At 52.2% G+C, this 26,589-nt stretch overlaps 1 protein-coding gene across 2 annotated transcripts in view; it reads right to left on the bottom strand.

Moving 5' to 3' along the window:
- Nucleotides 1-1,411: 1,411 nt before the first annotated feature.
- The window catches only part of VAV1 (vav guanine nucleotide exchange factor 1), a 60,197-nt gene continuing 35,019 nt past the window's right edge, over nucleotides 1,412-26,589 (bottom strand). The window contains exons 8-27 of one of the 2 annotated variants that reach the window (XM_050925670.1): nucleotides 23,769-23,872; nucleotides 23,091-23,190; nucleotides 21,368-21,463; nucleotides 20,641-20,709; nucleotides 18,052-18,138; nucleotides 16,345-16,430; nucleotides 14,383-14,515; nucleotides 13,522-13,631; nucleotides 11,915-12,016; nucleotides 11,540-11,637; nucleotides 10,714-10,736; nucleotides 9,404-9,449; nucleotides 8,520-8,656; nucleotides 6,088-6,153; nucleotides 5,399-5,430; nucleotides 5,033-5,149; nucleotides 4,269-4,356; nucleotides 3,816-3,930; nucleotides 2,875-3,026; nucleotides 1,412-1,768 (exon numbers count right to left, since the gene is read on the bottom strand). In XM_050925670.1, the coding sequence (XP_050781627.1) occupies nucleotides 1,715-1,768; nucleotides 2,875-3,026; nucleotides 3,816-3,930; nucleotides 4,269-4,356; nucleotides 5,033-5,149; nucleotides 5,399-5,430; nucleotides 6,088-6,153; nucleotides 8,520-8,656; nucleotides 9,404-9,449; nucleotides 10,714-10,736; nucleotides 11,540-11,637; nucleotides 11,915-12,016; nucleotides 13,522-13,631; nucleotides 14,383-14,515; nucleotides 16,345-16,430; nucleotides 18,052-18,138; nucleotides 20,641-20,709; nucleotides 21,368-21,463; nucleotides 23,091-23,190; nucleotides 23,769-23,872 (1,815 nt within the window). In that variant the 3' untranslated portion in view covers nucleotides 1,412-1,714. The remainder of the gene's footprint in view (nucleotides 1,769-2,874; nucleotides 3,027-3,815; nucleotides 3,931-4,268; nucleotides 4,357-5,032; nucleotides 5,150-5,398; nucleotides 5,431-6,087; nucleotides 6,154-8,519; nucleotides 8,657-9,403; nucleotides 9,450-10,713; nucleotides 10,737-11,539; nucleotides 11,638-11,914; nucleotides 12,017-13,521; nucleotides 13,632-14,382; nucleotides 14,516-16,344; nucleotides 16,431-18,051; nucleotides 18,139-20,640; nucleotides 20,710-21,367; nucleotides 21,464-23,090; nucleotides 23,191-23,768; nucleotides 23,873-26,589) is intronic. The other variant, XM_050925671.1, reaches the window with a different exon arrangement.

Genomic DNA, 26,589 nt, shown 5'->3' with positions numbered 1-26,589 from the left:
AATGCTGTACCGTATTCTGGCTCTGTTCCCAACACTCTCCCACCCCACGTTTCTCTCTTCCCAACCTCTAGGGCTACTGGGCCTAGGCCGCATTTCCCTGTGTTGTGTGTTTGTGGGGCCTAGCAGGCAACCCGCTCACCTGCCACGCCCACAACTTGGCTTCTGTGCCTGACTCTGGTGCTGGGTGATGTGGGACAAGATGCTTCCCTGCTCTGTGCCTCAGTTTCCTGGGAGACCCACATTATCACCACCACCACTACATCACTTGGCGGTACCAGCACCATCTAGGGGTAGCTACTTTGGATGCTAACGCAGAACTGGGCCTGGTGTGGCTAGGAATTGATGCTACCAGGTGTCCATGTGCCCAGGATCTACCCTGGCAGCTCGTCCCTATGGACAATGCACTGCAGAGCCAGTGGAGCAGAGGGGAGGAAACCCTGCGTGGCCTCGGGTTTAGGCAGCACAGTGCAATGAAATGGATAAGTGACGTTTCCAGCTCTGGGGGTGGAATGGGGGTTCGTGAGTTAGAGGAGAATGGGATTCAGGACTCCTGGGTACTTTTCCCTCTTCTGGGATGGGAGTGGGGTCTAGCTGTTGCAAGGATTCTCAAATTGAGGGTCATAAGGTCATGGAAGGGGGGTCGCAGGCTGCCAGCCCTCATGCATGCCAGGGCTCTGTGCAGGGCTAACAGCCCAAGCCTTTCAAAGCTGGGTGGCCAGGGCGCAGCTGCTGGCCAGGCGCCCAGCTCTGAAGGCAGTGCTGTCTCCAGCAACAGCCCAGAAGTAAGGGTGGCATGGTATGGGGAGGTGGGGGGGATCATCACAGCCTGAAATATTTTCAGAGGGGGGCCCAGCCAAAAAAGGTTGAGACCCTTATGTTAAAGCATGGTGGGAGAACGGGAGCCAGGACTCCTGGGTTCTCTTCCCAGCTCAGGAAAGGGAGTCAGGCCTAGTGGTTAGAGCGGGGGAGGGGGGTCTGAAAGTCAAGACTCCCAGTTCTAATGCTGGCCCTGAGAAGAGAGATTTAATTTAGAGTGAAGGGCTGAAAGTCATGACTGCTGGATCTAAACCCAGTGCTGGGAGGAAGTGTGGTCTGGTGGTTAGAAGAGGGGCATGGCTGTCAGGACTCCTGGGTTCTGTTCCTGGCTCATAAATTGACATGCCAGCAAATTGCTCCCCGTCATGCCTTAGCTCACCCTGCTGACCAATTTAGTAAAGAGTTAATGACAATCGCATCAGCCTGGTGCCATCTGGGTTCTGCCTATGCTGGAGGGAATATAAAGGTGGCAGTGAGCAAGGGATCCTCCCTCTCCACGGGACAGCCTCCTACCCCTTCACGTGGCCGCAGCCCTCTGGGCTCCATGTGCCTGATGGGGCAGTTGGATCATGCCATGGACTGGAGAGAAAAGGGCTCTTGGGTACAGGATGACGGCCGGTACAGCTCCAGCCCATCCACCCATTCAGTTTATTCAACACAAAACTTCCTTTACATGCGTGAGAGAAGGGAAAGAGAAGAGGGATCCGAAAGTTCATAAATTAATAGTCCCGGGGCGCTACTCCCCACCGCACTTCCGCCAGCACAACATTTCTTCCTGCTACAGAGACCCCTTCCGGGCCTGGCTCCGCATGAGCTCACGGTGTGAGTGCCGCGCAGGGTCGGGAATCCTGTGGGTCATGATCTCAGGGGGGCAGAAAATTACACAGGGCTCCAGACCTCAGCAATATTCCGAATAATCTTCCTCCACGTAATTCGCTGGGAACCAGCCAACCTAGGAGGGGAAAACCCAGTGAGACGTGGAATTGTTATCATAAAACAGCCATTGGAACATGGCCCATGTGCCGTATAAGCATTGCTGCCCTCTTCTGGATGGGATGGGTGCTGCTCACCTGTGTGTCACAAACCCTGTACTGCTAAGAGCTAACAGGGATTCTCCTGTAACTCGGCTTGTTTTTGCAGCAGGAAGATCTGTGTGCTTCCCCCAAATGCTGTGGTGAGATCTGCTGGCTATGCCACGTGGCACAGGGGCCACTATCATGAGGCATGAGTAGCTGGGAATGAACTTTGGACCTCTGGATCTAAAGGCACCAGTCTGTACTGCTTGACCTAAAAGCCCCAGCTCCATTAGCTGGCTCATCAACAGCTACTGTTCCAGCCACCACTAGGGGAAGACAAAGTGCCACTAAAGTTGGCCAGTTGGCCATAGCTTTCTTGGCATCCTATACTCGCACTAGATGTTCATTGTCATCCGATGCATCAGAATGTGTGGGCGCGTGGGTGCACGCATGTGGAGCGATCGTGCACGTGCATGCATGTGGGGCGGATCGTACGTGTGCACGTGCATGCATATGGAGATCATTTATGGGTGTGTGCACACGTGCATGCACAAGCGAGAGGAATGCGTGTGTAGGCGTGCAGTGATTGTGTGTGCGCAAGCACATCTTTGGGTGTGGATTGCGTGTGTACGTGTGGATTGTGAGTGGGGGTAAGACAGAATTGCTGTCCTCTGCTGAGTAGGAGATGATTACAACAGCTCACAAGTGTGTTTGGGGGGGGGAGGGTTGCTTGCACAGAATTGGGGTGGGGGGGGAGGGCTGCTTGCACAGCTGCCCCCTGCTGGATGGAATATGTCAGCACTGCTCACATGCATGGGTCTATATACACTAGAGAGAGATGTGTGAATGTGTATGTGATAGGATTACACTCTGTATGTGTAGAGGTGTGAAGAACGCTGCCCCCTGCTGGATGGGATGTGTCAGAGCGGGTCATGTGCGTGTATGTGTGTGTAACACTGTGCCCTTGTGGACGGGCTATGTCAGGCCTGTTCTGCTGTATAAGGGGGTTGTAATCCAAACTCCCACTCGGCGGTGCACTCACCCGGCCGTAGATCTCCCCTTTCCACCAGCCCTGCTGCCCTTTCTTGCTCAGGATCTTTATGATGTCACCCTCCTTGAGCGTTAGCTCTGTCCGGTCCCGCGCGCAGAAATCGTAGCGAGCCTTCGCCGACCCAAAGTACTTCAGTCCTCCTGCTGCAAGGGGACAGACCCACACTAGAGACAGCTGTGCCAGGACCAGACACCCTCAAATAAAGATCCACCCCTTTGGTGGGATCCTGGAAAGCGAGCGGTCCCTGAAAGCGCTCGTCACCCACCACATGGCTGGAGGCAGGGACCGCATGGTGAAAGACTGGCTCTCTCGCCTCCTGGGGCTCCGAGGGCTTGGGCCACAGAGGGTTAATTTCGAGAGACCACCAAGGTGGAGTCTATGCCCCAGTCGTGACCCACAGGAAAGGGCACCACTGCTGGGGGCCATGGCCGCATGGCTCCCCCACGCTGTGACATCTCCCATCAGCACTAGAAATGCTGCCCAGAATATCCCCCCTCTTCTTTGCAACGGAGCCTTTGCCAGGTCCGGCAGGGAGCACAGACCACCCTCACCAGCTGGGGGCTGCCCCAGCCCCTTTATGGGCATTTTGACAAGCGTCCACACACCAGCAGCCAACCAGGATGAACGATTCGAGCTGGGCCTGGGAAATGACAGGTTTTGCCTCTCGACATTTTTTTTCCTGGTTTTGTCAAAATTTTCCCATTTTTGTTGAAAACCCTGGAAATTTGATAAAAACTAGAATGGGGGGGGGGGATTTGGGTTGAAAAGCCACCGTCCCTCAAGAAAAATGTTTTAGGGGAAATTTCCATCCCATATGTGCCCGGTCATGAGGATCTATCCCAAGAACCCCAGGGGCTGAGATCCTGCAGTGCTCGGGGGGCGCCTCAAGGTCTCCCCGCCCTGGCTCCAGCACTGGCCCCCAAGCACCCTACCGGGAGGTCTGGAGATGGCCCTCTGCTCAGGCTCCTTGAAAGGGAACTGCAGCGTGGTGTCGAGGGTTTTGAAGCAGTCTTTCAGGGAGTTCTGCTGGTAAAACTCCACTAGCTCCTAGGGAGGAAGCACGGAGAGGCCCTGAGCATGCGAAGATTCCTTCTCTCTTGGAGCAGGAGCAGAGACAGTAACAGCTGGCCCCCACTCCTCCAGCCCCTCCAGCCAGAAATAGAACCCAGGAGTCCTGACTCCCAGCTGTCTCCCCTTCTAACCCACTAGCTCCCACGGCTGGGAACAGAACTCAAGAATCTTGGCTCTCAGCCCCTCCTGCTCTATTCAGTACACCATCCTGAGGGCTAAGCGGCTGGTGTTGCACTACGCATTCCCACAGTGGCTAGAGCCTTCCAGTGAAGATAGAGTTGAAGCATCAGATGCGAAAACTGCTCAATCCTTACTATGAGTCCTTTGAACGCCTTCTTCTCTGTGATGCGGTAGAGGCCCTCCGACGTCAGGATCTTGATGTGTTTGATTTCTACGTTAAACCTGGGGGCACAGACACCAGCTCTCAGGGGGCCGCTGGTTTCCTAATGATCTCTACAGCTGTAATTTTCCAGTGTATTGCACCTTTAAATTTCTAGCTGTCTGCTCTCTGGGAAGGGCAGAGCTTTGTGCATGGAAGATAAATGCAGCTTGTTACAGAAGAGAGGCACACACTGTACTCTCTCTCATAGGGTCTTTCAGAAAGCACTAAGATGGGGATCTGGCCCCACCGACTCCAATGGAGTGACACTGATTTGTGTCAGCTGGGGGTTTGGGGCTAGGAATACAGGATTCTCCATAACGGCACAGCTCTGGCCTTGTATCTCACCTCAAATGGCAAGTACATCCAGATGGAAGATCATCGTATGCACTGCAGCAGGAGGCACTTTTCCCTGCTCCCCTAGCTGGCGCTTTTGGATATGCTATTCTTAAATATCTAACCCTATCTTCTTAACTTACAAAGCAAACTGCCTTCATAAAATCATGAGGTGGGGAGTCCCACAGGTTACCCGTTGCATATAAAAATATTTACTTTTACCAGGTGGGCATTCAATTTTGCTAAGTGCCCTCTGATGTTTGCATTATAGGGAAGGGCCCAAAAGAGTTCTCCCTGAGAGGCAAGCTATTCACACACACAAAGATGTTGCTCTGTAGTAGCTGTTATTAAGGTTAGGATTACTTGATGCTGATGGCAAACTCGGCCGCGTCCTTGACCCTCTGCCGCACCAGGAACGTGCCGTCTGAACGGTTCGTGAGGATTTGCTCCGCCTCTGCTCTCTCCATAGGTCCCGCGTACCTGCAAGTAGGGACATCCACACAGGAGTTATTACTTGAATCTATGATTCAGCCACTAGATGTGGCTGTGGGCTGTATGCCATACCAGCGAGAGTGTGGTCTGGTAAACAATGGCGACAAACCTAGAACTCAAGCTGGTTTAAGACAGTCTGTGATTTCATAGAGCATAGATTCACAAGGCTGGACTCCAGGTTAAACAGCAATAAATTATGTAGATGCAGAAATGTTTCAATTCTATCATTTTACTTACCAAAGATAAACAGAAAAATCTGGGGGAGGATTCTGGGGGGAGAAAAGAAAGAAGTTTTATTTTCTTGCAGTAAATAAAACAGAGAAGAAAGAGTTACGTTTGGCCCAGGAGATCTGATGTCAGTGCTCTGTTATTCTGGAGTTTCATTTTGCTCCCAGAGTCACATCACAAATAATTCATTTTTTTAAAAAAAATTATTTATACTATGGTACAAAGAATGGGGCCCCATTGTTCCAGGTGCTACACAGACCAGGGCTCCATTGGCCCAGGCACTGCACAGTCCTTTCCCAAGATCAGGACCCCAGGGCCACAGGTGCTGCCCAGACACAAAGTGAAAGACAGTTCCTGCCCCAGACAGCATGTACACAAAAAAAGAATTATTATACCCAATTTAAAAATGAGGAGCTGAGGTACAAGGAGATGAAGTGATTTGCCCATGGTCCCACACAGGCAGTCTGTGGCAGAGCCAAGAATTTCACTCACATCTTCTGAGCCCCATTCCAGCACCTTACCCACAAAACCCACCCTTTCTTCTGCTGCTAAGCATCCTGGATTGCAGACTGACATCTGCCCTTTGTCCCCAGAGCAGATACAACCCACCGAAACTTGTCTAAGGAATTTAGAGACCCTACAAAAACGTCCAGTGTTTTACAGCTAATTGAGAAAATGTGAAAGGAGTCGCTACTCACACACACATACGGTTTGACTTTTTGGCATGGGAACCAGCCGATCTCGTTCGTGGATGTGTTTCTGCCCTGCAAAGCGGAAGCCAATGCACGTCAGATCTATCATAAAGAGCTATCAGGGAAGAGGCCGAGGTGGCTGCTCTTGGCCTGGTTTGCAGAGGGACTATTGTAGGCTGGATGTTTAAGCTGAGAGCAGATATATTTCAATTCGGCTATCCTGACGTGGTGTTTCTTGGGAATTGTAATTTGGTTTTCTTGTGACCCCATTCGCTTTGGGTCAGACTCCCCAGCCAAACTACTTCTCCCAGGATGCACCATGATCAGGGCCTCCCATGATGCAACCCTCTCCCCTCACCATGAGGGCAGACTGTGGTGCATCATGGGAGATGTAGTCTGACCAAGAAGCCTGGCCTTTGGGAAAGAAACGGGAGCATGAGGCAACCAAACTACAACTCCCACAAGGCACTAAGACTACATTCCCCAACCATAATATGCGCGGGAAAAATCCCCTTTTCCAACCAGCTCTAGCCTGAAGGCCTGAGCCAACCCCCACTGAAGTCAATGGGAGTCTTCTCCATGGGTTCCAGTGGGTTTTGGATCAAACCCTGCCTAGTACTCAGCATCTCTGATCAGACCTGCACCGAGATCAGAGCCCCCATTGTGCCGGCCACTGCACAGACCCTGACTGAGATCAGAGCCCCATCGTGTCAGGGGCTGCACAGACCCTGACTGAGATCAGGGCTCTGGGAATTAACTGGGAGAAGACAAGGCGTGGGTGACCCTGCCAAAGGGGGCTACTTATTGCTGCTAAATCCCGAGGTATAAACACAGAGACACTGAGAGCAGGTTGGACACCAGGGCTGCTGGACGAGGAAGACCCTATGGTTCTCTCTGGTCGTCACTGCCTGGCATCACAACTAGGAGGAGTCGACCTCCCTCTTGGCCTCATCAGGAGAGTTGAGTACCAGGCTCAGCAACTGAGCCACTTTCAGAAGCGGCCTGGATCAGGTCTGTTTCATCATTCGGTGCCTGATGCTGCCCGGCCTCCTGACCAACAAGAGGCTAAAGCACTAATTGATTTATGCTGCTCTCCTCTTTGACAGCTGATTTTAAAGACATCCTTCCCCACCCTGAGCTCTGTAATGATCCCAGCTACAGTCATTAGCAGGGCTTGACTGCTGGAATGTCCGCACTGACAAACAGACCCCTCCCACTTGAGCTAAAGTGAGCTCCATTAACCAGCTGCACTAACTTGCAGCATCTTGAAAACTGTATTGCAACTGTACGCTATCCCTTTAAATGCTCGGCGGGTAGGGGCGGTGTTCCTGGTCCTGCTTGTGGGCAGGGAGCTCTGTAGGAAGCTCTGAGATGTGGGCCTAGCAATAGTTAGATTGCAGCCAGCCAGCCTAGAGTAAGGTGGGGCAGGGCCACCCAGAGGGGTGGGCAAGTGGGGCAATTGGCCCCAGGTCCCGGGCCTCACAGGGGCCCCGTGAGCCCTGGCTGAGAATCCCTTCCCTGACTAGAGGCGCCTTTTTAATTTTTACTCACCCGGCGGCTGTCTGAGTCTTCAGCGGCACTTCAGCGGCAGGCCCTTCACTCGCTCCAGATCTTCAGCAGCACTTTGGCGGCGGGTCCTTCAGTGCTGCCGAAGACGCAGAGCGAGTGAAGGACCTGCCGCCGCCGCAGACTCTAAGCGCCGACCGGTGAGTACAAGCACCGCAGCGGGTAGCGCCTTTTTTTATGTCTGCTCCCCCGCTTTGCCCCAGGCCCCCTGAATCCTCTGGGCAGCCCTGAGGTGGGGTGAGTTATTTCTCAGGGAGAAGCCTGTTTTGTCTCTCTCTGTTTTGGGGTTCTTGTATGTTATCATTCTGGATTCAAAGCAATAAAGTTGTGTTACATTGCAACCTTCCGGCAAGAGTATTCTAGGTTTATCTAGTTTCTTGGTTTGCATGCCATGAACATAACAGTCGTCAGACTGTTAGCCTCTCGATGGACCAGCCATCAAAATGGGATGTCCTCATGGGGCGAAGCCCTGTGGTTTTGGAACCAGAAGTCCCGGCTTCAAGTTCCTGCTGACCAAATTTACGTGCAATTCCTGTAGTCCAGCAGTTCCCAAACTATGGGTCGTGACCCCAAGTGGGGTTGCACCATCAGCGGATTGGGGTGTGAGTTCAAGTGAGTAGCCAAACCAAATCTAAACATGTCTGGAACCTGCTTCACAAAATGGCGTCCTCTGTGCAGCATGACCTTGTGCATACGAGGTCATGCCACGTGGAAGATGCTGTATTTGGTTCACCCTCCAGCAGTGGGTCTAGTGATGCAGTTATAGGGTGGTGGGAATCAGTGGGATTGAACGTTCAGGAACCACTGTTCTAGTCAGTGTGTCTCCATCAGGGCACACGGAGTGATGGGTGGATGGCTGCGGAGATACCTACCTCCCACCAGAGCTGCTCCACCTCGGCTTTCGTCAGCTCCACAATGTCCCCCATGCTGAGTCGCAGCGACGGGCCAAATGCCACAGGTGGCGGGGGCAGCCCGTAATACTCCTGGCAGACCTCCATTTTGGGCAGCCCTAAGGAAACAAGGGCATTGGCAAGGAACCGGTCACAGGGCAATCCGATGTATCTCCCTGCAGCCAGCGCCTGCCACCCGGCAGTATCTGTGCCCAGTGCTCCTCCCACCCGCTACGTGTACACACATGGACGGTCACATCTTCCTGGTGCGAGGGGGACAGAAAATCCTCCCTGTGTTCTACAGGGGGAATAGAGAGACAGCCCCAGGGCAGGCCCCATCTGCCCCTCCAGGACGGGGATTCTGCATGCAGGATGGTGTATGTTAAGGGCTTATTGTCTCTTGAACTCTTATCAACCCAGAGCTCCCATGAGCCAGTGGGGCTTTCCTGCACGTGCCCTGAATTTAACTGGAGCTCAGCATCCCAGCACAGATCAGGGATCCCTCTAGTCTGGTGTCCAGCCTGTGGGAATGGTAGCTCAGTTCCCACATGTCCTCATCTATGGGGCAGGCTCCCCAGCCGGACTGCATCACCCATGATGCACTACACTTCAGAGGGATGGGGTTATAGCATTCCAGTCCCTCATAGTACAGCAGATCTAGCAGAACTTAAAGGGGGATCCTTTATTGTGGGGTTAGACCTAGAACAGACCCTCGGCTCTCTCCAGGCTGTAGTGCCTGGAGTCACCAATAGGGGTCTCCATCACATCTGGCCTAATCAGGACTGCTGATTACAAGAAAGGAAATTCCTTCCTGACTCCCCTGCCTGCCCTGAAGCATGAGAGTGGGTGCCTGCCACAGGACTTACCAAGGTCATTCTTCTTTCTCTCCTGCGTGTGTCGGTTGGATTTATTCTGCAGAGGGAAGACAAGGAGCCTGGCTCAGATAAGGAGATTGTGTGAGATCTGTCTGCAGTTCAGCAGGCACAGACCCTGCTATACATCAGCGGGGGGTGTAGCATTATGAGCAGAACTGGAGTAAGAGGGTGGGGCTTGAGGAGGGACTTAGGTCAGTGTGGTACTAGGGGAGGGCTCAGCAAGGCAAATATAACAACCCCCCATGTGGTAATTAATCCTCTTCTAACGGCAGCTGAGCCATAGACAGAGGCTGATAAGCCTGCTACTAGGTCAGGTTTTAGACCCAGAGGTCCCAGGTTTGATCCCCCTTCCTGGTGACGGCCCTACCAGCATAACATAAACTGGGACCAAGTTCCTTTGCACCCAATCTCTAGACCATCAGTATGTAAAGATCTCCCTTGTCCCGCATCACTTATTGCTAATTAACCATGGGGCAGGGGTCTGTGATCTCCTGATGCTGCCATTTAGGCTGTGGCTAGGGCTGATCTCCCAAATTTTCCATTTAGGGTTTTTCCTGAGAAACACCATTTTTCATGAAAAGTGTCAGCTTTCTGCAGAAAAATGTCCATTTTTCTTCAACCCCCACCTCCCAATGCCTGAAAATTTCAATATACTGCCCCAGTGCCTCATGGGAGTTGTAGTTCAGTGGCCTCGTGCCCTCATTTTCTTCTATGGGCCTGGCTCCCTGGCTGGATTACATCTCCCATGTGCTCTCTCCCATCAGCCACAAGGCCTGGCTTTTCACTCACTTATACTGAAGCATCACTGGTGTAAAATAAGGCGCTAGTGAGCGAGAAATTAGGTGCAATGTCTGTCTGATAAACAGTATAAGGAGAGAGCCAGGCAGCGAATGAGCTGAGGTGAAGGGAACCTTGTTTTAACGTCTCTGGTGCTTCAAGGGGCAGTATTGCCCAATAGCTAGAGCACTGGACTGGGAATCAAGAGACCTGCCTTCTATTTCCAACTCTGACTTGTGTGATCCTGACCAAATCCCCTCCCCTCTCTATGCCTTAGTTTCTAAACATTTCTACTTTATTATTATTATTATTTATTAGGTGTATTACGGTAGGTGTAAGACCCCACCCTCCCAAGCCCAGGACTCCATTGTGCTAGGCCCTGTACAGACACAGAACAAAAAGACAGACCCAGTCTCTTACTATGTGTTTTTGTTCCCACGGAGCCCAGGACAATAAAAGTCTCCACCCCCCATATGAGAACGTTTTAAGGTTGAGATTTAAGGTTGAGTTCGGGGTTTGTTTACCTTTTTCAGCGTAGACCCATAATCTGAATTAAACAGAAAAGAGGGGAAATGATTACTTGATAGTTCTGAAATCTCATCCTAAGAGTTCTCAGACTAAATTAAAGCGGAATTGTATTTCTGTTTGTGGGTGACCAGTATGTGCCAGGGAGGCTGGGTTAGAAAACTCACCTCCTGTCCCACATGTTGCCCCTTTGTCACCCCACTGGTACCTCAGCGGCATGCAGCTGCAGCGCAGATGGTGATACAGAGCAGCAGCTGCAGTGAAGGGGTTAACTAGTGCCTGTGGGCCAATCCTTTCCTTCCTCTGCTTTTGTATTCAGCCACTTGCAACTGCACCCTCCTCAGATGTATCCCAGAATCCTTTGTGCTGCCATGCCACAGCTGCCTCCCAGAATCTCTTGCACCACTTTGTCCATGCTGCATCCCACAAGCCCTTGCAACACTTGGCCCAGATGCATCCCAGAATCCCTTGCACCTCATGGCTTAAATGCATCCCACAATCCTTTGCACCACTTTGTCCCAACTGCATCCCACAATCCCATGCCCCAGCTGCGTCCCAGAATCCCTTGCATCACTTTGTCCATGCTGCATCCCACAATCCCTTGCAACACTTGAACCAGATGCATCCCAGAATGCATTGCACTTCATGGCCTAGATGCATCCCACAATCCCTTGCCCCCAACCCTTCAGATAAGGCCCCCTGGGAATCAGCTGATTAGTTTCCGGGTTGCTCTAAGGAGGGCTGGCCGCAGGCAGGCTCAGATGGCAGGAACAGAGTTGTATATCCCGCCAACGCTGCTGACCTGGGCTGGACGCAGACACGTACCTGAGCTCGACTTCCCGCAGGGGGATACCCGGCCCAGACACTCCTTGTGAGCCGGGGCTTTGCATCGGCTGCAGCGATAGCCCTGATAGAACGTGCCCCTATTCGCACGGCCAAAAGAGAGAACATCTGTGTGTTAGAGTTGCCATGGTAAATCAGGGCTTGAAGTCATCCCCCCGACCCTTCTGCCCTGCTCTAGTAACCCCTACTTTCCCATGCCCCATCCCCAGCTCAGCCCTGCCCCACAAATTAACCCCGAATATGGGATTGGCCAAACTCAGGAGACGCCTTAGCCGGGAGCAGTAGTGCAGACCAGCAGCTGGTGTAGGGGATGTACATGTCCCAGGCTGGTTGCACTAGGATCCAGGCAGCTCCTACCTGAGCAGCATCTGGCAGGATTTGCAGGACGCATTCTCCTCGAAGGAGTGCATGTGGAAGTCGTGGCCATTGGATGTGGCGTTTTCGGGGTAGATATTGGAGCTACAGGGATCAGGGGAGAGAGACAGACCAAGTTATGCATATTATTACTATTATTATTATTAGGTGTATTTCGGTAGCACCTAGGCGTCCCAGTCACTGGCCAGCTCCCCTTTGTGCTAGGCACTGAATATTATGGTAGTACCCAGGAGCACTTTGTCCCCTAGTGCTGATGGAGCCGGTGTGTTAAAAATAGCAGTGTAGCCGAGGTGGTGTGAGGAACAGGAGGAGCTGGCCACCCTGAGGACGTGCCTATGGGCATGGACGGGATCATACTCAGGGCAGCTAGTGAAAGTCCCTCCTGCCATTCACACCCCCACGGCTACACTCCCATTTTTAGTGCATGGCTTGAACAGACCTAGAACAGGTACGTCTGCTCGGGCTGGACATTACAGCTGCAGCTCAGAACGTAGATTTATTCTATGTGTCTGTGCAGCGCCCAGCACAGCGGGGCCCTGATCTCAACTGCGGCAGGGACTGTCTCTCGTTGTGTGTCTGTGCAGCACCCAGCACAATGGGCCCTGATCTCAGCTGGGGCAGGGACCGTCTCTCGCTGTGTGTCTGTGCAGCGCCTGGCACAATGGGACCCTGATCTCAACTGGGGCAGGGACTGTCTCTCACTGTGTGTCTGTGCAGCACCTGGCACAATGGGACCCTGATCTCAACTGGGACAGGGACCGTCTCTCACTGTGTCTCTGTGCAGCACCTGGCACTATGGGAACCCTGACCTCAACTGGGGCAAGGACTGTCTCTTGCTGTGTGTCTGTGCAGTGCCTGGCACAATGGGACCCTGATCTCAACTGGGGCAGGGACCATCTCTCACTGTGTGTCTGTACAGCGCCTGGCACAATGGGACCCTGATCTCAACTGGGGCAGGGACCGTCTTCATTGTGTGTCTGTGCAGCACCCAGCACAATGGGCCCTGATCTCAGCTGGGGCAGGGACCATCTCTCATTGTAGTGTCTGTGCAGCGCCTGCACAATGGGACCCTGATCTCAACTGGGGAAGGGACCGTCTCTCACTGTGTGTCTGTGCAGTGCCCGGCACAATGGGGCCCTGATCTCAACTGAGGCAGGGACCGTCTCTCGCTGTGTGTCTGTGCAGCGCCTGGCACAATGGGACCCTGATCTCAACTGGGGCAGGGACCGTCTCTCGCTGTGTGTCTGTGCAGCGCCTGCACAATAGGACCCTGATCTCAACTGGGGCAGGGACCATCTCTCACTGTGTGTCTGTGCAGTGCCCAGCACAATGGGACCCTGATCTCAACTGGGGCAGGGACCGTCTCTCACTGTGTGTCTATGCAGCACCGGGCACAACAGGGCCCTGATCCTCATCAGAACCTCTGGCCACTGCCACTTTACCACTAATAATCTAGCAAGCAATAACCACCGGGGACAGGACATGGCAGAGAAGTTTCAGAGAAGGGCTGGGACAGATTTTTGACACCGAATCTGCAGAGAATCAGTAGACAGGGATGGGAGTGAGGGTTGGGGGAGGGGGGAACATACATGGACATTTCAAACTGCTCCATCCACTTCTTCTTCAGCTCTCGTGTCTTGAAGAAGAGCTCGTAGCCCTGGGTCCCATAACTACAGATCAGGTGGAACATGTAAGTCCACTGGAAAAGATAAGCACACAGATGTTTAACAGTCCCCCTGGAACTCATGGGGCAGGGGTACCATCTTCCCAGTAACTGCATATCAGACAAGGAGACTCAAAGAGAGACGTGAAACCACACTCCCCCCAGCACCCAGCAGCAGCAGCAGCAGACAGGGGCAGTGTGGACTAGAAATTAGAGCAAGGGAGTGGGGAGTCAGGATGCCTGGGGTCTATTCCCAGCCTTGGGAGGGGAACGAAGTCTAGTAATTACAGCTAGGGAAGCAGGAGTCGGACTACCAGGGTTCTACTCCCGGCTTTTGGAAGGAGCGTCGACCAGTAGTTAAAGCAGGGTGTGCATGGAAGCCAGGACTCCTGGGTTCTATTCCTGGCTGTTGGGAGGAAAGTGCCCAGGGTTAGAGCAGAGGGACTAGGAGTGGGAGTTATTTTGCTGATTCTCCCTGGCAGCCAGAACTGGCAGGTCTCATTAGCTCCAACCCAGGAGCAGAAAAGGGCTGAGCCAGGCGGAAGAGGAGATAGTGCAGGGGCAAATATTGGGATCAGCCAAGCTAAGGAGACGCCTTAGGCCAATGTTTGTGTGGAAATGGTGCAGACTCTGTACGTGTGTGGTCACTGCCCCCTACTGGGGGGAAATATCTGTTCTGTGTAAGTGTGTCTGGCAGTGTATCGATGTGCAGGAGGGAGTGCACACAGGTTGTGTTAGCAGGGTGGGAGAGGCTCCGGCTCACACACATACACTCTCACAGCGTTACCTTCTTTTTGTCCTTTTCTCCCAGGGAGTCGTCCCGGATCTGGTAAGTGTGGAGGTCGATGAAATCTCTCATCTCGTAGGAGTCCCCTTTCCGCTTGCAGATGAGCAGGGCTTGGTCCAGGAGGAAGGCGTACCTGCAAGGAACAGGCCCCGACACGGAGAGGGATGAAGACGGAACCCGGGACAGATGAGCCACAGATGGGCCGTGGGCGGGGACGGGAGGAAGGCACATCCGGCTTATATGAGCCCCAAGGCTTTAGCCCTGCTCTGGATGCACTAGGAGGCCATACACTTAATCCAGGTCTACATGCAAAAATGAAGTCGACCCAGTGAAGCATCCACACCTCTGAGCGAGGAAGTTAAGCTGATCTAAATCCCAGTGCAGACAGTGCTAGGCTGACAGGACAATTCTTCCATCAACCTAGCTACTGCCTCTCAGGGAAGTGCATTAGCTACGGGATAGGAGAACCCCTCCAGTGAGAGTCTGCACTGAAACACTGGCTGATCTCTAAGGGCCAGGCCCCTGGGACACGTTCTCCATCCTTTGCTATTCTCTGGACCTCAGGATGACACTACTAAGGACCGTATCTGCTCTAGATTCCCCAGCCGCCCCAGAACTTGATCTTGAAATAGGCAGAAGGGAGGCAATTCAAGACCACAAATTATTTTTATTTTGTTTTATTTGCAGGAAATTCCCCCCCCAAAAAAATCAATTTGGGGTTTATCAAAATTTCCCTGCCCCCTCCCCCGCGCCCCCCCCCAAAAAAATGTGGACCAAAAACCCAACCAACCCAAACCTGGTTTTTTTCAGTTTAAATTGTCGATACAAATTATTTCTGAAAAATATTCATTTGTATAGGAATCATTATGTCCAGCCAGGGCATTTCCCCACCACCACGTTCATTTTCAATGAGCAGCTTTTGTTGTTGTTGTTGTTGTTGTTGAAATGGAGAAGAATCCAACCAACCCCGCCAATAAAACACAACAGGACACATTATACTTTGAAAACGCTAGTGCTAACACCCCAGTTCAGGACACCACTCAAACACGTGCCTAAGTGCCCTTCCTGAACAGGGGTGGGGTCCTGAACAGAGGCTGGAAGCATGTGCTGACTTCTAAGCAGTCGCTGTGACTTAAAGGTCAGCATATGCTTAAATGGGTTGCTGAATGGGGGCCCAGAGCTCTAGCATCTTGCGCGCTGGAGCCCCAGGTTGGTTCTGTCGGTGGCAGAGATGGCTGCCATGGGCCCCGACCCAGGAACCGCTGTCCCAGACACTTGTTATGTGATCAGATGCATTATGGTCCCTTCTGGTTAAAGTCAGCAGCCTAAGAGCAATGGGATTAGCCCTGGCATTGACCCCACAGCCCAAGGAGGTAAAAGAGTTTGTAAACTACCTGTATGACCTTAAATCAAGATGGCAAACCTTCTATCACCTACGGCAGGGGTTCCCGACGCAGTGCCCGCCGGGGCGTCTAAGTGCGCCCGCGTACTTGCCGGCGGACGAGCATCCGCTGAAATGCCGCTGACAAGCTGCGTCATTCAGAGGCATCGCCACCAAAATGCTGCTGATTTTCGGCGGCATTTCGGTAGCGACGCCTCTGGATGATGCTGCTTGTCAGCAGCATTTCAGCGGTGACGTCTATTGACATTGCCACTTGGCAGAATTTCGGCGGATGCTCGTCCACCGCCACAGTCCTCCGTGGCTTGTTGTCTGGTGCCTACCAGATGAAAAAGGTTGGGGACCACTGACCTAGGGGGTTTATTGATCATATCTGTAATGCATGAGGAAGCCCTCCAGTGTCGATTCAGCCCCCATTCCCAGCTAAGTGACATGCCCAAGGTCACCTAGCAGGCCAGTGATAGTAGAACCCAGGTCTCCTGAGTCCCAGTCCAGTGCTCTGTCCACTAGGCAGCACTGCTGCCACTCAAAGCCACGCAGCTCAGCTCTCTGCCTGCGCTCACCTGTCCATCTTGGAGCGTTTCTCAGAGCTGATGACCTTTAACTCCCCGTCAATCTTCGGCCTCCCGTACTGAGCCAGGGACTGTGACTAAGAGGAGAAGGGGGACAGAAAACCAAACCCTCTTACAGGAATTCAGTCTGAGATGTGTGGAACCAGCAGGCTGAACAGATGCCATATACCTTTCTAACGACTGGCCCGAAGACAGTAAGAGTCTATGACTGCTACTGGATGATGGAGTAACTCTTATAGCTAAAGAGGGAAAACCTCTGTGCTTGGTCCTGGGTTCACTCCACGGGAGGCCATATTAGATATTATGCTTCACAAGCTTCCTGGAGCTGAACACAGGGTGGTAGCGATAATGCTGGGACCTTCTGCTCTAGAAATACCACAGTGACCAGTAGAAACTGGTCTAGACAGAGGCAGCTCTAACAACAGCCAGGAAGCTGTTGAGTGTGTATAAAACCAGGGCTGGCTCCAGCATTTTTGCCGCCCCAAGCAGCAGGAAAAAAAAAATTTAGCCGCGATCGGCAGCAGCTCTACTGCCGCCGCTTTGTTCTTTGGCGGCAATTCGGCGACACGTCCTTCCCTCCGAGAGGGACTGAGCGACCTGCCACCGAATTGCTGCCAAAGAGCCCCTCTCTGTTGGCCGCCCCAAGCACCTGTTTGCTGCGCTGGTGCCTGGAGCCAGCCCTGTATAACACACACTCAGGTCTGTATTGTATATACACCTCTACCCCGATATAACTCTGTCCTCGGGAGCCAAAAAAATCTTATTGCGTTGTAGGTGAAACCACATTATATCGAACTTGCTTTGATCCGCCAGAGCACACAGCCTCCCCCACCCCCTGGAGCACTGCTCTACCGCGTTATATCCGAATTCATGTTATATCGGGTCGTGTTATATTGGGGTAGATGTGTACATATTCCAGGGGAGAGGAGAAAAGTGATACAGTCGACTGGGAAAAAATAATTTCAAAAAATAATCGCACTCGTTTGATATAATTAGTTCATTAAAGAGAACGCACAAATGAAAAGAAAGGAACAAAAAAATGAAAGGAAAAGTAAAACAATGAAAAAGAATGAAAGAACAAATAAAATGAATGAAAGAGGAAAAACGAACGAATGAATGAAAGAACCAACCAACAACAGGTGAACGAATGAAAAAAAAGAACAAATGAATAAAAGAAAATGAACAAAAAAAGAAAGAGGAAGAATGATTGAAGGAACAAACAAAGGAGCGAACAAAAGGAAGAGAAAGAGGAAAAAGGAACGAAGAAGTAAAGGAATGAATAAATACAGGAGCGAACAAACGTAAGATTGAAAGAGGAAGAATGAATAAAGGTAGGGCTTTGGAGCTGTGCTCCGGCTCTGCTCCGGATCCAGGCAAAACCTGCAGCTCCATCGCTCGGGAGCTGCTCCGCGCTCCAGCTACGGGCTCTGCTCCAAAGCCCTGAATAAAGGAATGAATGAAAGAGGAAGAATGAACAAATAAAGGAACAAATGGATAAAGGAGCGAACATGAACCATGGTGGAGGAAGAATTAATTAATTAATTAATGCAGGAAGAAATAAATGGAGGAATAAACAAATGAAAGAGGAAAAATGAACGAAGGAATGAAGGAAGGAATAAACAGACAAGGACGAAGGGAAAAAGAAAGGAAGAGACCGATGGAAGCATCAAAGGCAGTAGCTGTGGCCCCGGGACTCACCAGTTTCTCTATGGAGAGCTGAAAGTTGGTGATCTGTTTCAGGGTCTCATTGTCTCTCTTGATCTCGTTCACACACTGTGCCAGGTCCTAAGGGATGGAGGGTGGGGGAACACAACGAGCCCTTGGTCAGTACCAGCCGTGCCTGGGGGTGCGATCCATGGCTGGGTTTTCCCTTCAGGGTCCCCAGGGCATTCTCTGCTGGGGGCACGACCATCTGATGTCTGACCATTAAAAAGGGGGCTTTCCTTGGGGCAGAGTGACATCCCTTGCTGGCAAAGGGGGCGCCAGACCCCTCCATTACTGCTCTGCCCCACCGCCACCCAATGAGGTGTACTGAATAGCCCCAGTCCAGCATCCCAGTAGAACCCATCCTGACTGCCCTCTCCAGCCCCAGCTTCCCCACCCTACAAGCCCCCAAACTCCGCAGCCTCCAGCTCACAAACCCCCCACCACTCCCCTCAGCACTAGCCTCCCACCCAACAAGACCCCAACCTTTCAGCACCAGCACTAGCTCCTCCACTCCCCAGCTCACCACGCCAAAAGCAACATATATTTGTTATATTATGTTTATTCTAGTGTATTTATTTAGGCTTGGCAGATTTTTTTTTTTTGAATTTTAGCTGAGAATATCAATATTTATTTAATTTTTGTAGCTTTAAATTTTCGCCGTTGTGTGAACTTCTGGGTTTTAAGCATTTTTTCCCTATTTTATTGGTTTAAATGTTCACACTTAGGGATAATTATGAGGTGCTCAGAAAATGAGGTATTGACAGTGGATTCAAAACCTGTGAACATCACACGTTGCATACACAAAGTAAATACCTTCCAATCAACAAATCAGCCCTGTTTTCACTAGCCATTCGCTAGTCCAGTGGTTCTCAACTAGGGGTCCACAGCCCCCTGGGGGTCACAAGCCCTTTCAGGGTGGCCGCAGAGCCCCGCCACTGAAACCCAGTGCCCCAAGCCCCATCACCTCCCACGGGCTGAAGCACTGAGGGGACACAAGGGTGTTGCCTCCCAAACTGCAGTACCTTACCCAGAGTGGGGTAGTCCTGGGGGTGCTCCACCCCCCTCACCTCCTCCTCTCCCTCAGCCCCCCTCAGGCCCCACCCTCTGGCCAGATGCTAGGCAGGAAGGCAGAGCCAGGCAGCGCGGGGCAGCTGCTCCTCTGGCTGCTGGTGCCATGGAGTGGGCAGCTGCGGCATTCTCCCATCTGCCCCTGGTGCTTGGGGTTGCGTCTGCTCCTCAGCTCCCAGCCTCCTTTGACTGCTCCCAGAGCCCTCGGGGAGCAGCCACCGGCTCCAGCCCCAGACAGGTGGGTGACCTGATGAGGTGAGTTGGGGGTGGAGGTGGCGCTCCCTCCCTGGACCCCGCTGTGCAGAGCTGGCCCGAGCCCTGCCAGCCCTTGTCCCCTGCCCTCATAGAAGTCAAACTACCCCTATGCCCCCAGGGTCCCACCCCAGGCCCAGAGGCCCCCCTGCCGGGCCCCGGAGTTTTTCTAGCATGTTGAGGGGTGGGGCTCAGAAAAAGAGAGGTTGAGAACCGCTGCCCTAGTCCACTTGTCTAAGTCACTGGATTTTGACTCTAATCAGGTCTTACCCCTGCAAGCCCTGCCCTCACTTCCCCTTCTCCTCAAGCCCCCACGATGCCTCTTCCCCAGAGCCCCCGCTTCCGTACCGCTCTTCCCCCAAATGACCCTGCCCCCGCTCGCTCCTCTCCACCCCCTTCCTTACGGCCAGTGAAAAGTAGGGGGGCCACAACCCCCGGTCCCACCTGTTCCGGTGCCCCTGTATGTTATATTATATTATATTGTGTCTACACTTAAACATTTTCTGAAGTAGCTATTCCAGAATAAATCCACTTCCAAAGGGCATTAAGCTAAACTGGAAAAAGCTTTTGTCTTCCAGAATAAGGGTGTGCACACTGGGACTTATACAAAAAGAACTATTTTGGAATAGTGAAATTATTATTAATAACTATTACTTTTGTTATTAATTATTAATTATTATATTTTATAATTATTCCAGAAGAGGTATTTATAATTATTACTATAATGTCATTTATTTAATAATTATTCCAGAGTAGCTACTTATAATTATTATTTTCATTACTATGGTTATTTTATTGTTATAATTATTCTGGGATAGATTTTATTATTATTACTCATTTTAAAATAATTATCCCAGACTTGGCTTTGTTATTAGGTAATTATTCCGGAATAGCTATTTCGGTCCATTTCCACGTCTCCACAAGCCCTCGAGTCACTGAGATGTTTCGGAATCAACATTTTTCAGAATTTCCATTCTGAGGAAAATTCAGCCTCAAGACAATGGTCCCCGTCCCCCTTCCCCTCCCCGTCCCTCGCAATATCAGAATTTCCCCCGGGGAGGAAAGTCCCTCTTCCATCCAGCCTTAAACAGGAACTTTCCTACCCTCACCTCCCAAGCATAAGTCCCTCTGATGCACACAACCACCCGCCAGGCCCCGGAGCATTCTGCACCAGCCCAAGTCTGGCAACCAAAACACTGAGAGACCCTCATGACTGTCCTGAAAGTTGACAGCACCCGGGACACGCAGAGCCGGCCTCACCCGCATGGCATCCAGTGCCAGCCGCAAGTTCTCCTTTTCTGTCGGCTCCACCGTATGTTTCACCAGCTCCTGGAGAGAGGAAAGAAACCGGGACGGATTTGACCGACTCAAAGGCATTTCTGGCTCCTCCAGCAGAGGGTGCCAGGGTTCCCCAGCTCCCCAGAGCGAAGCATCATGGGACAGAGCCAGGAGCCCATATAGTGCTGGGTGCTGTACATTATTTATCAGGTATATTATGATAGCACCTAAGTGCTCCAGTTATGGCCCAGGACACACGTCCTGTACAAACAAAGAGAACATAAAGATGGTTCCTGCCCCGAAGAGCAGACTTTCTAGTCTGAAGCTGACCCCAGGCTTCGATGGAAGAGCTGGCCAGACCCAGCTGGTACTGAGGGGGATTATATCATGCCGAACACCTATAGGTTTTGTTTTTTTCCGATGGAGGTCATTGTTCTGCGTATTTTATAGAGGGAAACTGAGGCACAGAGAGGGGAAAGGACTTGCCCATGGTCACACAGCAGGCCAATGGCACAGACAGGAATAGAACCCAGGAGTCTTGATCCCCAGCCTACTCCCTCCTTTAGCCCACAAGACCCCACTCCCCTCTCTGAGCTGAAAATAGAACCCAGGTGTCCTGATTCCCAATCCATGACCCTTCTGCATAGCCCACCCCCCATTGACCAGGGTCCTTCATGCCCACTCCCAGCTTACAGCCGAGGGTCCGTACCTGCAGGAGCAGATGGTATTTCAGCACCCGTTGCATGGGCACCATTAGCAGGTCACGCAGGGTGAAGCGCCCATTGTTGGCTCGCTGGGAGCATTCCTACACAACAGGATTGCAGGACAGGACAGCGTTGGCAGGGGGAGATGCCCAATGTGCTGAGGGCCTGGCCAGAAGGACCCACAAAGACTAGGGCCAGTCCTATGTGATGGGACCCCCACAGGGCCCCAGCTAGCTCCTGCATGAGCCAGGACTCTGGAACCCATCCACCTCGTGATCCCATGGAACCTCCTGCTGTGCCCTCTTGGCCCTCCGACCCTGCACCTCCGGACGTGCCCTCTGAGCCCCCCGACCCTGCACCTGCTGCCGTGCCCTCTGAGCCATCCGACCCTGCACCTCCTGCCGTGCCCTCTGAGGCCCCCGACCCTGCACCTGCTGCCATGCCCTCTGAGCCCCCCGGTCCTGCACCTCCTGCCGTGCCCTCTGAGCCCCTCGACCCTGCACCTCCTGCCGTGCCCTCTGAGCCCCTCGACCCTGCACCTCCTGCCGTGCCCTCTGAGCCCCCCGGCCCTGCACCTCCTGCCGTGCCCTCTGAGCCCCCCGACCCTACACCTGCTGCGGTGCCCTCTGAGCCCCCTGACCCTGCACCTGCTGTGGTGCCCTCTGAGCACCCCGGCCCTGCACCTGCTGCCGTGCCCTCTGAGCCCCCCGATCCTGCACCTGCTGCGGTGCCCTCTGAGCCCCCCGATCCTGCACCTGCTGCGGTGCCCTCTGAGCCCCCAGACCCTGCACCTGCTGCCGTGCCCTCTGAGCCCCCCGACCCTGCACCTCCTGCCGTGCCCTCTGAGCCCCCCGGCCCTGCACCTCCTGCCGTGCCCTCTGAGCCCCCCGACCCTGCACCTGCTGCCGTGCCCTCTGAGCCCCCCAGCCCTGCACCTCCTGCCGTGCCCTCTGAGCCCCCCGACCCTGCACCTGCTGCCGTGCCCTCTGAGCCCCCCAACCCTGCACCTGCTGCCGTGCCCTTTGAACCCCCCGATCCTGCACCTCCTGCCGTGCCCTCTGAGCCCCCCGACCCTGCACCTCCTGCCGTGCCCTCTGAGCCCCCCGACCCTGCACCTGCTGCCGTGCCCTCTGAGCCCCCCGACCCCGCACCTCCTGCCGTGCCCTCTGAGCCCCCCGACCCTGCACCTGCTGCCGTGCCCTCTCAGCCCCCCGACCCTGCACCTCCTGCCGTGCCCTCTGACCCCCTGACCCTGCACCTGCTGCCGTGCCCTTTGAACCCCCCGATCCTGCACCTCCTGCCGTGCCCTCTGACCCCCTGACCCTGCACCTCCTGCCGTGCCCTCTGAGCCCCCCGGCCCTGCACCTCCTGCCGTGCCCTCTGAGCCCCCCAGCCCTGCATCTCCTGCCGTGCCCTCTGAGCCGTCAACCCCATGACACCTCCTGCTGTGCCCTCTGAACCCCCAACTCCATGACACCTCCTGCTGTGCCCTCTGAACCCCCTGACTCCATGGCACCTCCTGCCGTGTCCTCTGAGCCCCCTGGTCCCATGGCACCTCTCGCCAGACCTCTGAACCCCCCGACCCTGGCACATCTGTCATGCCCTCTGATATCCCCAGCCTATTCCAGCTTAGGGGGTACCCGTTAGCATGGAGGGATGTAGGCGGTGGGGCTATAGTTAGAGGATGGATGGGGAGTGGCTAGGATGATACAGAACCATGGCCCTGACCTCCAGCTTCATCCTCACGTCCATGCTGGCACCAGCCACTTGGTCCAGACACCGGCTGGCGGCTTCCACCTGACTGCAGTATCTGCCATAGAGCAGGAACCTGGGAGGGCAAAGGGGAGCATGGCCATGAGCTGGGAGAGGGGAGAGAGAGCTGGAATGTGGCCCTGGCCAAGTCTGGAAAGAACCCTTCACTTGTCTTCCTCCTGTCTCCACTCACAGCCAAGGGGAGGGAGGGAGAAAGAAAGAAAGAAAGGTGGGAACTCAGAAAGGAGATGCTGTGAGTCCCGTATCCTGGGAACGGAGAGTGGGGGACACAGGGACCAGCTGTGCGCTGACTTCCTGGTCCCACCTCTGCTCTCTGAGTGCAAAGAGAGCCCCCACGAGGTGGGCTTAGCTCTCTTGCTCAGCAGGGGGAACCATACGGGCAGGGAATACAGAAGTAGGGTGGGGGCAGTGGTGAGAAGGGGGCATCTCCACGGATTCTTCTAGACACTGAGCTCTTGGGGCAGGAAAGAGAAAGGGGAACCGACCCTCGCCCCAGCAAGACGGTCAGGGTCGCGGGGCATGTGGAAGAACATGTGGCTTCAGAGCATGCCCAAGTGACCCCACTAGGGGAAGCTCCTCCACCCCTCCCCAGGAGTTCTTCTCCCCACCCTTACCTTTCCGGACAAGCCTCACCTTTCCTTGTACTTGATAAAGACCTGGTAGAGGTTCTGGGCATTGCTGAAGGACAGGACGTTCTTCAGGTCATCCAAGAAGAATCGATGCACCTTCACGAGGTCCTAGGAGCGTGTTGGGGGAGAGATGGGGGGAAATCAGCTCAGAGCAACTCAGCCTGCCACAACTAGCTCAGTCACCAGCTATGGGCTGTACAGAAACATCACGTGCACCACAAGTCCCATGCTGGAGTCCCAGGGGAGGCAGACTTAGATCTAGACCCCAGGATTAGACTATGGAACCCACCAGGACATAGACTCATAGACTTTAAGGTCAGAAGGGACCATTATGATCATCTAGTCTGACCTCCTGCACAACGCAGACCACACAATCTCACCCATCCACTCCTGTAGCAAACCCTTAGCCTATGTCTGAGTTACTGAAGTCCTCAAATTGTAGTTTGAAGATCTCAAGCTGCAGAGAATCCTCCAGCAAGTGACCCATGCCCCATGCTGCAGAGAAAGGTGAAAAACCTCCAAGGCCTCTGCCAATCTGCCCTGGAGGAAAATTCCTTCCCAACCCCAAATATGGCAATCAGTTAAACCCTGAGCATGTGGGCAAGACTCACCAGCCAGCACCCAGGAAAGAATTCTCTGTAGTAACTCAGATCCCACCCCATCTAACATCCCATCGCAGGCCACTGGGCATACTTGCCTGCTGATAATCAAAGATCAATTGCCAAAATTAGGCTATCTCACCATACCATCCCCTCCATAAACTTATCAAGCTTAGTCTTAAAGCCAGATATGTCTTTTGCCTCCACTACTCCCCTTGGAAGGCTGTTCTAGAACTTCACTTCTCTAATGGTTAGAAACCTTCATCTAATTTCAAGTCTAAACTTCCTAGTGTCCAGTTTATATCCATTTGTTCTTGTGTCCACATTGGTACTAAGCTTAAATGATTCCTCTCCCTCCCTAATATTTATCCCTCTGATATATTTAGAAAAAACAATCATATCCCTCCTCAGCCTTCTTTTGGTTAGGCTAAACAAGCCAAGCTCTTTGAGTCTCCTTTCATAAGACAGGTTTTCCATTCCTCGGATCATCCTAGTAGCCCTTCTCTGTACCTGTTCCAGTTTGGATTCATCCTTCTTAAACATGGGAGACCAGAACTGCACACAGTACTCCAGATGAGGCCTCACCAGTGCCTTGTATAACGGTACTAACACTTCCTTATCTTTGCTGGAAATACCTCACCTGATGCATCCTAAAACTGCATTAGCTTTTTTAACGGCCATATCACATTGGTGGCTCATAGTCATCCTGTGATCAACCAATATTCTGAGGTCCTTCTCCTCCTCTGTTACTTCTAACTGATGTGACCCCAATTTATAAGTAAAATTCTTGTTATTAATTTCTAAATGCATAACCTTGCACTTTTCACTATTAAATTTCATCCTATTACTATTACTCCAATTTACAAGGTCATCCAGATCTTCCTGTATGATATCCCAGTCCTTCTCTGTGTTAGCAATACCTCCCAGCTTTGTGTCATCCGCAAACTTTATTAGCACATTCCCGTTTTTTGTGCCAAGGTCAGTAATAAAGAGATTAAATAAGATTGGTCCCAAAACTGATCCCTGAGGAACTCCACTAGTTACCTCCTTCCAACCTGACAGTTCACCTTTCAGTACAACACGCTGTAGTCTCCCCTTTAACCAGTTCCTTATCCACTTTTCAATTTTCATATTGATCCCCATCTTTTCCAGTTTAGCTAGTAATTCCCCATGTGGAACCGTATCAAATGCCTTACTGAAATCAAGGTAAATTAGATCCACTGCGTTCCCTTTGTCTAAAAAATCTGTTACCTTCTCAAAGAAGGAGATCAGGTTGGTTTGGCACGATCTACCGTTTGTAAAACCATGTTGTAACTTGTCCCAATTACCATTGACCTCAATGTCCTTAACTACTTTCTCCTTCAAAATTTTTTCCAAGACCTTACATACTACAGATGTCAAACTAACAGGTCTATAGTTACTAGGATCGCTTTTTTCCCCTTTCTTAAAAATAGGAACTATGTTAGCAATTCTCCAATCATATGGTACAACACCTGAGTTTACTGATTCATTAAAAATTCTTGCTAATGGGCTTGTAATTTCATGTGCCAGTTCCTTTAATATTCTTGGGTGAAGATTATCTGGGCCCTCTGATTTAGTCCCATTAAGCTGTTTGAGTTTGGCTTCTACCTCCAATGTGGTAATATCTACCTTCTTATCCTCATTCCCATTTGTATCCTACCATTATCCCTAAGCTCCTCATTATCCTCATTAAAGACTGAGGCAAAGTATTTATTTAGATATTGGGCCATGCCTAGATTATCCTTAACCTCCATTCCATCCTCAGTGTTTAGCAGTCCCACTTCTTCTTTCTTTGTTTTCTTCTTATTTATATGGCTATAGAACCTTTTACTATTGGTTTTAATTCCCTTTGCAAGGTCCAACTCTACTTGGCTTTTGGCCTTTCTCATTTTATCCCTACCTGTTCTGACCTCAATAAGGTAGCTTTCCTTGCTGATTCCTCCCATCTTCCACACCTTGTAGGCTTTCTGCTTTTTCTTAATCACCTCCCTGAGATGCTTGCTCATCCTGCTTGGTCTACAACTCCTGCCTGTGATTTTTTCCCCCTTTCTTGGGATGCAGGCTTCTGACAGTTTCTGCAACTTTGACTTGAAGTAATTCCAGGCCTCCTCCGCCTTTAGATCCACAAGTTCTTCAATCCAATCTACTTCCCTAACTAATTTCCTTAATTCTTTAAAGTTAGCCCTTTTGAAATAAAAAACCCTA

Source organism: Gopherus flavomarginatus, chromosome 16, assembly GCF_025201925.1.
Source record: "Gopherus flavomarginatus isolate rGopFla2 chromosome 16, rGopFla2.mat.asm, whole genome shotgun sequence".
NCBI lineage: Eukaryota > Metazoa > Chordata > Testudines > Testudinidae > Gopherus > Gopherus flavomarginatus.
This window is presented reverse-complemented; position numbering and strand designations above follow the sequence as displayed.